Source organism: Myxocyprinus asiaticus, chromosome 34 (genome assembly GCF_019703515.2).
Source record: "Myxocyprinus asiaticus isolate MX2 ecotype Aquarium Trade chromosome 34, UBuf_Myxa_2, whole genome shotgun sequence".
In the NCBI taxonomy this organism is placed as follows: Eukaryota; Metazoa; Chordata; class Actinopteri; order Cypriniformes; family Catostomidae; genus Myxocyprinus; species Myxocyprinus asiaticus.
In genome coordinates this window covers 28,744,255-28,756,305 of record NC_059377.1, presented here as the reverse complement: position 1 = coordinate 28,756,305, position 12,051 = coordinate 28,744,255, and the positions used below count along the sequence as shown (strand labels likewise).

The 12,051-nt window shown below is 33.2% G+C and overlaps 1 protein-coding gene across 1 annotated transcript; it reads right to left on the bottom strand.

Moving 5' to 3' along the window:
• Positions 1 to 2,716: 2,716 nt before the first annotated feature.
• LOC127425439 (stathmin domain-containing protein 1-like) lies at positions 2,717 to 9,533 on the bottom strand. The gene is made up of 5 exons (XM_051671459.1): positions 9,375 to 9,533; positions 6,160 to 6,307; positions 5,846 to 5,979; positions 5,322 to 5,453; positions 2,717 to 5,163 (listed from the first exon to the last, which is right to left on the bottom strand). The coding sequence occupies exons 1-5, from the start codon at positions 9,435 to 9,437 to the stop codon at positions 4,909 to 4,911; spliced, it is 732 nt and encodes a 243-aa protein (XP_051527419.1). The 5' UTR covers positions 9,438 to 9,533; the 3' UTR covers positions 2,717 to 4,908.
• Between the last annotated feature and the right edge of the window lie 2,518 nt (positions 9,534 to 12,051).

Genomic DNA, 12,051 nt, shown 5'->3' with positions numbered 1-12,051 from the left:
AATTAGAAAAACGTTTTTTAAAATGGTTTAAGATTAAGTATTTCCACCACAGGACTCCATGCACAGTCAATGCTTAAAACACTATGTTAACTACTCATTTGTAGCTTTAGAGAGTATATGAGGACTACAATTCTGACAAAATTATTTTTTTGTCAGAATTGCCTTAAGGCCCATTGTACCCTACTTTACTTTTAAGTTGCTTTATAAAACACTTTACAGAAGTTTTTTGTTTTTCAAATTCAAAATAATGTCTATATTTCCTCCTTCATTTTCATACATCCTTCAGCTGTCAAAGAAACACAAACGGATGTACACTCACTAAGAACTTTATTAGGAAAACTACGGTCCTAACAAAGTTCCCAACCTCGTCTTCTGCTGTTGTACCCCATCCACCTCAAGAGTGGTAATCTGAGTTACCGTAGACTTTGTCAGTTCGAACCAGTCAGGCCATTCTCCATTGACCTCTCTCATCAACAAGGCATTTCCATCTGAAGAACTGCCGCTCACTGGATTTTTTTGTTTTTGGCACCATTCTGAGTAAACTCTAGAGACTGTTGTGTGTGAAAATCCCAGGAGATCAGCAGTTACAGAAATACTCAAACCAGCCCATTTGGCACTAACAATAATGCCACAGTCAAAATCATTGAGATCACATTTCTTCCCTATTCTGATGGTTGATGTGAACATTAACTGAAGCTCCTGACCCATATCTGGATGATTTTATGCATTGCACTGCTGCCACATGATTAGCTGATTAGATAATCACACGAATAAGTAGGTGTGTTCCCAGTAAAGTGCTCAGTGGGTGTACATATGAACATATGAATTCATATTTTAAATGTATTATACATAAATAATATTATTTTAGAAATATGTGAAACCCATAATGTACTTAAAGTAGTTACCTTAATTGAAAGTCAGTGACTGTAATCTAATTACAAAAAAATACCAAATGTAATGCATTACACTACTTTGTTGAACAAAAAGATATTATATTACAGTAACTAATTATTTTGTAATCAGATTACACCAAACACTGCTGGTCATCTTTAAAACTGCAGTCCTGGGTGTGATAAATGATTTTGTTAAAGTAGCATAGGCTACAAAAAATCCATGTAGTATCTCAATTAATATAATAAAAGGTCACAAAAAAAAAAAAAAAAAAAAAAAAACATATGTAAAATAATTATACAAGAATTAGGAATTTCCACCACAGGACTCCATGCACAGTCAATGCTTAAAACACTATGTTAACTACTCATTTGTAGCTTTAGAGAGTATATGAGGACTACAATTCTGACAAAATTATTTTTTTACTATGAATCTTTTATGGTATTACTTGACTACACAGAATTTTTGTAGGCCATGAACCTTTTTCAAGAACCTGGAAACTATTTATCTCAATGTCAAATGAAAGCCTGTTAATAATGTATTAAAAGTATAGTTTAACATTCTAATATTTCCTTGACATATGGGCAAGCCACATCTTTACAACAATCATCAACAATTACAGCTGCTGACCTCAGACCATCCCCATCTCCTTTAGGACAAAAAGAACAGACGATTTTCTACGTCTCCTTACAATTGGGAGGAACGTGATATGTGACACAGTAAATTATTAAACGAGCTTCTCATTTAGACCACGCATCTTCCAAAGCACTCAGGTGATGGAGTTTTTGTGGAAGCTTGCAACCCGAGAACAAGTGTGGTGTGAATCGCCGAGCCATTTGGAGATCCTAATGCCCATTGACGGATAATTGAGGCTTTATATAAAAATTGTCAGGCAGCAACTTGATAGAGTGCGTCCATAAATCTACTAATTTATTCATGCAGGGCCACACGCCCGTCAAGCCACGAGTGGAGGCACTGTGAGGGAGATGGCTTTGTGTTTCACCAGGATTACAAAAGGAGGCCTATCTTCTTACAGGAGCTTGTCTACGCTTACCTACAAGACACACTGACTTGACTATTTTTCCTGTATGGTCCACCAAAACACCTATTGCATCATTGGATTAGATATTAATTTTCAAAAACTTTTCTATTCAAGTTCAAGTAATAACTTTTGAATGGTTATGCCAGTTGAAAGCTCCAAGTTCTTCTCCTTTTCAGGTTGAAACACAATATAATAACAGGTACACTGCCTGAGCAGTTTATCATATGCCTATAAACTGGTTTTGTTGGTCAAACAAAAAGAAAGAAAGACTATAGGGAGATTTTGGAGAGCCCTCAACACAATCCACCTGTCAAACACAGTCACTCACTCACTCACTCACTCACAAAAACACACATTTACAGCTTTCAGAGACCACTGGGTCATTGGACACACGCGCGCGCGCGCACACACACACACCGTCATAAAAAAATAAACAAAGTAAAGTTTAAAAACCCTGTAAACATAGGTTTTGTTTATGTTTTTATTAAATGGTCAAGAGAGAACAAGTTGTGTTGTTCCTGTTTTTTTTTTTTTTTTTTTGTTGTTCTTGGGTCTCTGACACTAATTTTAATGCAGTGTCATAAAAGGTCTGTCTGCTAAGAGCTAATTTGAATGGTGCAGCATATCTGCTTTGAGAGAAGGGGCATTTTCAAATGTAACAGGTGGGACCTGTCAGAAAGTCAGTGGAGTCAGACAAATCACTGGCAGCTGTTAAAGCACACACTCAAGTACAAACTCACACACTCACACACACAAAGCATTAGTAACTCCACTGATGAAAACACATCTTTAATGATACCCTAGACTAGTTTTATATAATTAGCAAAGAGGCCTAGTTACACCACCATAATTACAATGAGATATACTAAAATACAGTGAATATAACAGATCTCAGATTCCTGTTGTCACTAAAAGGCAACTTTTGCGTCAACCTTCTCACTATATGCTCTAAAACAAGCTCATTTGCGCCACCATGTGGACAGCCCTTTCCCTTCAGTGACAGGCAATTACAGCAGAGGGAAATTCTGTAGTAATTTACTCAGATAACGTCCACACGTGATTGTTTTCCACAGAGCGTTTTCAAAACGCTCCGTTTTCGGTGATGGAAAACGCCATTTTGGTGTGAATGAGAAGCGTAAACCTACAGAAATTAAAGGCATATTCCGCGTTAAATAAAATAATAATAACAAAAATTGAGTTTACAGTGAAGCACTTATAATGGAAGTGAATGGGGTCAATTTTTGAAGGGTTTAAATGCAGAAATGTGAAGCTTATAATTGTATTAAAGCACTAACATTATTTATTCTGTGTATTATTTGAGCTGTAAAGTTGTTTAAATTGTGCTACATTCGTGAAAGGTTACAGCGCTACATCATCATGGCAAGTTGTAAAATTGGCTATAACTTTACACAGAAAAGGTTAGTAAGCGATTTTATCACACTAAAATCATGTTAACACACATTGTTTATGTCTTGTGGATATACTTTTGAAACAGTGAGTATTTTAATGTTTATGGATTGGCCCCATTCACTTCCATTGTAAGTTCCTCACTGTAACCCAGATTTGTGCTTTTTTTTTTTTTAGAAAAAAAGTACAAATTAATTTGAAATAATTTTTTGTGGTAATCAGCATTATGCCACAAATGCTGTCAATTGAGCTTAACTTGTATTGAATCTGGAATATTCCTGTAATGCATTTTCCAACTAAAATGTATGGAAGTGGCCTCAGTCACCATTCACTTTCACTGTACTGAAAAAAAGATGCAATGAAAGTGAATGGTGACTGAGGCTAACATTCTGCTTAACATCTCCTTTTGGGTGCCATATAAATCATGCTGGTTTGGAAAGTAAACTATGACAGAATTTTCATTTTTGTGTGAACTATTCCTTTAAGAATATATTGATTACTTTGACAAAATATCTAACACATTATTCTTATATAAACTTCATACATATAAAAAACATTTACACATACAATTAAAACAAAAATACACAATAGCTTATATACTAAGGCTTCCAATATATCATGTAAGACAGAAACTTGATTAATGTTTCCACAAGAATAATGCAAGAAAAATGTTTCCCTAGCAAGACTCAAGTCAGTAACAGTATGAAAGTAATAGTTCTGAAATTCTGCCCTTGTTAGCAAGAACACTGGCCATTTATACAGATTTCATTTACAAATCTTAACCCATTTTTCTGCTGACTTGACACTAATTATGCACATCTTTTCCATTTCTTTTTCAAAACAATAATGTGAAAACTAAAGTCAGAGTTTGATCTGACCATACCCTGTGTTAAAATAATCATGATTAACATGAAAAGTGCATGTGCAATTCTAAGAATGTACACTTGAGAATTTCCTTAAAGGGATAGTTCATCCAAAAATGAACATTCTCTCATCATTTACTCACCCTCATGCCATCCCAGATGATTTTTAGAAAAATATCTCAGCTCTGTTGGTCCATACAATGCAAGTGAATGGTGACAAGACCTTTCAAGCTCCAAAAATTACATAAAGGCAGCACAAAAGTAATCCATATAACTCCAGTTGTTAAATCCATATCTTCTGAAGCAATATAATAAGTGTGGGTGAGAAACAGAAGTCCTTTTTTACTATAAATCTCAACTTTCACTTTAACATTCTTAAAGTGAAAGTGGAGATTTATAGTAAAAATGATTTAAATATTGATCTATTTCCCAAAGTGACTGCATCGCTTCATAAGACATATATTAAACCAGTGGAGTTGTATGGATTACTTTTATTCTGCCTTTACATGATTTTTAGAGCTTCTGGTCACCATTCACTTGCATTGAAAGGACAAACAGAGCTGAGATGTTCTTCTAAAAATCTTTGTGTTCAGCAGAAGAAAGAAAGTCATACACATCTGGGATGGAAGGAAAGTGAGTAAATGATGAGAGAATTTCACCCATTTTTGGGTGAACTATCCCTTTAACCTGTCTTAGTCTAAAAGTCTAAAAGCCCTCAACTGTGTCTTCAGTCTGTTGAAAGGTGGAGTCATTTTCCAGTTCTGGAGACTCAGTTAGTCTTTGGCCCTCAGACTCTCCATTGATTTGTGTCTGCAGCTCTTTGGTTCTGGTTGGGACAGGAAGCTGTTTGGAATGGAGCAGTTCCTCAGGATTGAGATGCTCCTCTGCGCTCACTGGGGCAGCAGCACGAGGCCGTGCTGACTTAGTCCTCAACCTGTGTTTCAGGTCCTCCTCTCTTTCCTAAAAGAGATGTTTTCATCATATGAGCTCCATGCTAAAACAGTGTAATGAACTTGTAGCAGACAAAATCAGAGATCAAAAGAAACTGGATTTTAGTTACTTAAGTAATGTGTAATCCATAAAGATAAGTGGTAAATGCCATAAGGGATCTGCTTGACCTTTTTCCTCTCCTCCACTTGTTTCATTTTCATCTCAATGTCTTCCTTTCGGGTGACCTCTTGTTCTTTGCGAGTCTTGAGTGACTCTAGTCGAGCGGGTGGTCTGCTCCTTGGCTTCCCAGTGTCATCCATCTGACAGACATCATAAATGTTTTCCCAGTGGAACAGAAATACATACAGTATGTGCACACACACACACGTTTGTTTTTCTATCATGATGGGGACTTTCCATTGAGTTCTGTTCTTTTTATAGTGAGCTAATAATATTTTCTATCCCTTATGTATACTCCTAAACTTAACCCTCACACAGACCTTGTGGCATTTTTAGGTTTTCATTAAGACATTATTTAGTGTATTTATTACGCTTTTCTTTCACATGGGGACCGTGAAATGCATAAATCTTAAAAATAAACTCAAATATACTGGAGTATACTGCCTTCTATACCCGTGTATACAGGTATATTTGGGAAATCATCACAAAATTACTTAAGACTTTTTCCATTTTAACACTTAATATTTCTCACCATAATGTTGTACGATTCTCCACTGCCTCGCTGTCTTTGTTGAGCTGGAATGATTCCCTGGATAAGTAGCTGCTCCAGAATCTCACTGGACTCAGGTCTGTCTTGGCTCTGCTGGGCCCGTCCAGGACTCTGGGCTAGATTTCAGACACCATATGAGTCAAAATAAATAAAAGATTCAATTTTATTTACTCCATTCTTTCCATTTTTTAAAAGTCTTGTTGATTTATGTACAGAACTAAAGTGATCTGGTTAATTTAAAGTGAAATCACATAATTATTTATTTATTTATTTTTCAAAAACTATGAAAGCAAAACCTTGCAGTGTTGGAAGCAGTCTAGGTACAGTTCCTGGCAGAACTGTCGGCTCCCCTGCATCTAGACTGACCCCGCTGTCTGTGGTCATTTTGGATATGGCAGAGTCTCCGCGGGATCCCCCCTGAGCAACAAACCCCATAGTTTCAGCCTGCAAAATAACAGGGATGAGAGCAAGTTACATCAGTCTCACAGTAATGAAAGGTGAAAAAAAAAGGCTGTCTGAAGAAATAAACATGAAAAATATTTTTTAAAAGTTCTTAGAAATGCAATATTTGTGTCCATGTTGGTTTTATAACTTTATGCCAAAAAATTTACAGAATTGAATACTATATATATATATATATATATATATATATATATATATATATATATATATATATATATATATATTATGACTTTAACCCTTAAATGCATGTGAATTTCACCAAACACTCTTACATGTTCAGGTCTTTAGAGACCCAGCATGTATATCTATCACAAATGGATCTACAAAATGCCTAGATAGTACAAAATTAGACATGTAGAAAATAATAGAATAAAATATATTTTGATGTATTTTGGCGTTTTATTTTCATATATAAAAGAGAAAATGCAACACATCAGGACAAATCTAGAACAGGATTCATTACTTTCACACTGAAATTTCATGAGACACAACTGACTGTCAAAACATATTGAGCTACACATAACACATAAGCTACACATAAATATTTTCTCAGGCCCTTATTGAGTGTAAATAGATGCACAACTTAATTTCAATAGCATACCCAAATGACAATAATCATGTCAAACTGTTCATGTGTTGTACTTGCTATAGTTTACTTCAATGTTGTTTCTTCATCAAATAGCAATGTCTAATGTAAATCAAGTCAATCACTGAAACAGTGTCACACAGTAAGAAAACAGAATGTATAATATGTATGTGTACACGCATATGTGATACAGATAATTCACCATTGTTGTTAATTCACTGTTGCACAGAAAATCAAGGTAATATTTATTTGTATGAATATAGTACTCATTCCTCTTGTAATAAACAAAGAAATAGATATCCTGTGATAGTAAATTTACATAGATGTGAAATAATCATACAAATATCATTTATGCAAGTTGTTACATCCTTTTCAGTCTCAGGTTGGAGAGGAGTAACAAAAAGTATAAAAGTGGACAGATCAGAAGGTTTTCCCATCTCTAATGCTACAGAGACCACAATCCAACAATTAAAGCAAACTTTTTTTTTTTTTTTTTTTTTTTTTTTTTTAATAACAAAATCAGTTCAGAAAAAGGCTTCAGGTGAGGCTAGGCCAAAATAACAAACAAAAAGTGTCTTCTCTGGAATAGGAAAGTAAATTACCTGTAAAAGAAAACAAACAACAGAAAACTTTTACACAAACAAAACTGGCACCCAGCTCCCTACGAATGTTCCCACATAACCTATAACTTAAAAGGGTCATTTTCAAATAGACAAAATAAAGCAACAAGTCAATGAGGCACACAGCAATGCCATTAACACAATAACACTGTCTGGGGAAGGAGAAAGACACACTCCTTTGGAGGCAAATCTCTCGGTCTCTCTCTGAGTATGAAGTCTGTTGGGCCTTTAACCTGGCACCCTCTTCCCACTGGCCAATCACAACGGGTGATGAGATGACTTTTTGAAACAGGTGGCAGTCATCAATACCTGTTAGAGGAGAGCAAGAGCAACAGGAAAGGTGGAAAACAGAAAACAACATACACCAAAACAGTGGCAAACAACACATAGACAAAACATCCACAGATGTAATATAAAATAAAACAAAAATAAGTCCTGGGACGTAACAAAGTTAAAAAAAAAAAAAAAAAAAAAATCTTACTCTTTCTAGGTCACCCATATTTTTTAAATATCAGGAATGGTTGAGTAAAGAATATCAAGAAGTTTTTATGTGATTACTCCATTTGACCTGAACAAAATGTGCCTTTTCACAAAAATTTCTAAATATATGATCGTTTTTAAAATGTAATATAGTCAGGAGGGTCTAAAGGGGTCTTCTCCAGTTTTAAGTTTTCCCCCTCACATGACAGCAGAATGCCATATAAGTTGGTTACACCACCTGACTTTGATTTTGATTATTTATTTGTATGAATATAGTACTCATTCCTCTTGTAATAAGCAAAGAAATAGATATCCTGTAATAGTAAACTCATATAGATATGAAATAGTCATAAAATATCATAAATATTATGAATAATTTATGGGAGTGAAAAAAAAAACTGACACTCTTAACATATTTTTGGAACTTAAAACATTGTAAAAAAAATAAATAAAAAGAATTGTGTTACACTATTAATAAGAGAGAGATACAATACTAAAGAATTGTGTAAGTACCTGGGGTGGAATGAGGTCCTGGGTCACCCATTTTTGTATTTTTTATTATTATTATTATTAATATCAGAATTTTTGGGTTACGAATATCAAGAAGTTTTTATAGGATTGCGCCATCTTATACAAAATGTGCCTTTTCACAAAAATGTCAAAATATATGATATTTTTTAAAACTTCATATAGTCAGGAGGGTCTAAAGGGGTTTTATTTGACAGCAGAATGGCATGCAAGTTGGTTATACCACCTGACATGTATTTGGTGAACAAAAAATATTTAAAATAATATTAACAATATTTTAAAACAAAATGATTTAACTGCCTTTTTTATTTATTTATTTATTTTTAAGAAATAACAATAAAAGAATATTCCACACTACTTATGCCAACAAATTTTTTTTTTCAAGAATTTCAATTATTTAATTAGACTTTTATTTTATTTTACTGTTCTAACGACTGCACCACTTGAACATGTTTCCCTTTAAACCCCAGAAAAAAATATGAAAATGACTTTGAACCGAGAAATTGAAAGCACGTTCATCATAGTAGAGGTGCATTCAAGTAATTGGTTCGTGTGAATTGCATTTTCTAATGTAGTTATGAATAACTGCTAAAAAACGATCGTCACGTCATTGACCCATATAACAAAACACTACCAGTGTAACCTCAAGGTGTAACGCTTTTCATTGTGTGTTTAATTATTAATTCACATTATCTATTAAACAATAATCCTAGTCAAGGGAACAAGAGTATTTCATCAGTTTCCTGGGATATCTTTCAACATCGTATAACTCACTTTAATATACAGTTCAATGCATATTTGCAATCATTTTAAATCGAAAACAAAAGGACTGTACCTCATTTCCGTTGCACGGTGTCAAGGGTTCAACCACCGTGATTTTGGAGCTCCCACATCCCATGTTTCTTGTTCAGGACAGCGCGATGTTTCAAGGCTGCTCCGAAACTATTTGATCTGTGAGAAGTTCTTTCGCATTCCAACACATGAGCCACGATCGAGCGACTATCGTCGTCATGGACTCTCTGCGTTGCTACGGTCCGTTGCTACAATAAATCTGACCCTGTTGTCAGAGGTCACGGTAACCTGTTATGTTGCCTTGACTTTAAATTGGTCAAATATAAAACACAGGTTTATAATGGCAACTGATGATTGCTGCAGTGAAGTACATCTACATTTTTTAGTTAATTAGTCACGAGTCTCCTTAAGAATTTAAAATTCACTAACTAAAAAAAAAATAAATAAAAAAAAAAACAATCACAAACTAGAAAAAAAAAATAATCACTAACTAGAAAAAAAAAAAAAAAGAAGAAGTTAAAAAGAAGTTTACATTCATTAACTAATCAAAATGTTTGTACAATAGTAGCTTTCATTTTCAAATTTGGAGAAACACTTGATGCAGGCAAATACAGAAGCATCTTCTTCAAAATAGAATAAAGAATTCTCACCCTTAAAGACAAAGTGAGTGTGAAAGCAGGTTCCTGTGTCATTTTTTCTACCTCTGAAAGAGTGTATAGTGGTATAGGTAACCTCTGATTTCATGACTAATCTCTATGCAAATTTCTTGAGGTTCTGGGAATGGAGCATATATTTGTTTGTGTTGTACAAAAGTGTTGGGTGCATATACAATGTTCACTCCATGGAAATGCACTGTATTCTAAATGACACCACCTGTCAGAAAACAATGGGGCCACCTAGACATATTTCCTTAACTACAAAGGCAGTGATACCAGGACATTGTTTGCCCACAAAATGACATAATCAGCAGTCTACTTTGCACATAATTAGTGTTGTTGGTTGTCATGCATTTCACTGCATTTCATTAGAAAAACATTGCATTTATCCATAAATTTTAATAGCTAAAGTGCAATATGTTGCAGGGGACACAGTCCATTATAAAGAGTGTCTTACTGTAATATATATATAGGAAAAGAAAGAAAGAAAGAAAAGAAAAAAGAAAGAAATTAAAGAAGAAAAAGAAAGAAAAGGAAAAAGAAAGAAAAGAAAGAAGAAAAAGAAAGAAAGAAAATTAAAGGAAAGGAAAGAATGAAGGATGGATGGAAGAAAGAAAGAAAGAAAGAAAGAAAGAAGAAAAAGAAAGGAAAGAAAGAAAAAAGAAAAGGAAAGAAGGAAAACAAAGAAGAAAGAAGGAAGAAAAAGAAAGGAAAGAAAAAAGAAAGGAAAGAAGAAAAAGAAAGAAAGAAAAGGAAGGAAAAGAAAGAAAAAGAAAAAAAGAAAAGAAAGAAAAAGAAAGGAAAGAAGAAAAAGAAAGAAAATGAAAGAAAGAAAAATAAGAAAAAAGAAAGAAGAAAAAGAAAGAAAAAAGAAAGAAAAAGAAAGAAAATTAAAGGAAAGGAAAGGAAAGGAAAGAAGGAAGGATGGAAGAAAGAAAGAAAGAAAGAAAAGAAAGAAGGTAGGAAAAGAAAGAATAAAGAAAATAAAGAAGGAAAAGAAAGAAAGAAAAGAAAAAAGAAAGAAGAAAAAAGAAAGGAAAGAAGAAAAAGAAAGAAACAAAGAAAAGGAAAGAAGGAAAAGAAAGAAAAGAAAGAAGGAAGAAAAAGAAAGAAAATGAAAGAAAGAAAAATAAGAAAAAAGGAAGAAAAAGAAAGAAAAAAGAAAGAAAAAGAAAGAAAATTAAAGGAAAGGAAAGGAAAGGAAAGAAGGAAGGATGGAAGAAAGAAAGAAAGAAAGAAAAGAAAGAAGGTAGGAAAAGAAAGAAAGAATAAAGAAAATAAAGAAGGAAAAGAAAGAAAGAAAAGAAAAAAGAAAGAAGAAAAAAGAAAGGAAAGAAGAAAAAGAAAGAAACAAAGAAAAGGAAAGAAGGAAAAGAAAGAAAAGAAAGAAGGAAGAAAAAGAAAGGAAATAAAAAAGAAAGGAAAGAAGAAAAAGAAAGAAAGAAAAGGAAGGAAAAGAAAGAAAAGAAAGAAAAAATAAAGAAAAGAAAGAAGAAAAGGAAAGTAAAGAAAAAAGAAAAGAAAAAGAAAGTAAAGAAAATGAAAGAAAGAAAAATAAGAAAAAAGAAAGAAGAAAAAGAAAGAAAAAAGAAAAAGAAAATTAGAAAAGAAAAAGAAAGGAAAGAAAATGAAAGAAAGAAAAAATAAGAAAAAAGAAAGAAGAAAAAGAAAGAAAAAAGAAAAAGAAAGAAAATTAAAGGAAAGGAAAGAAGGAAAAGAAAGAAAAGAAAGAAGGAAGAAAAAGAAAGGAAAGAAAAAAGAAAGGAAAGAAGAAAAAGAAAGAACGAAAGAAAAGAAAGAAAAGAAAGAAAAGAAAGAAAAGAAAGAAGGAAGAAAAAGAAAGAAAAAGAAAGGAAGAAAGGAAAGAAGGAAAAGAAAGAAAAGGAAAAGGGGAAAGAAAGTTACTTTTCAACTTGAGCTTCTGAACTTCTGAAAGAAAAAGAAAGAAAAGAAAAAAGAAAGAAAGAAGGAAAAGAAAGAAAGAAAAGAAAGAAGAAAAAGAAAGGAAAGAAGAAAAAGAAAAAGGAAGGAAAAAAATAAAGAAAAGAAGGAAGAAAAAGAATG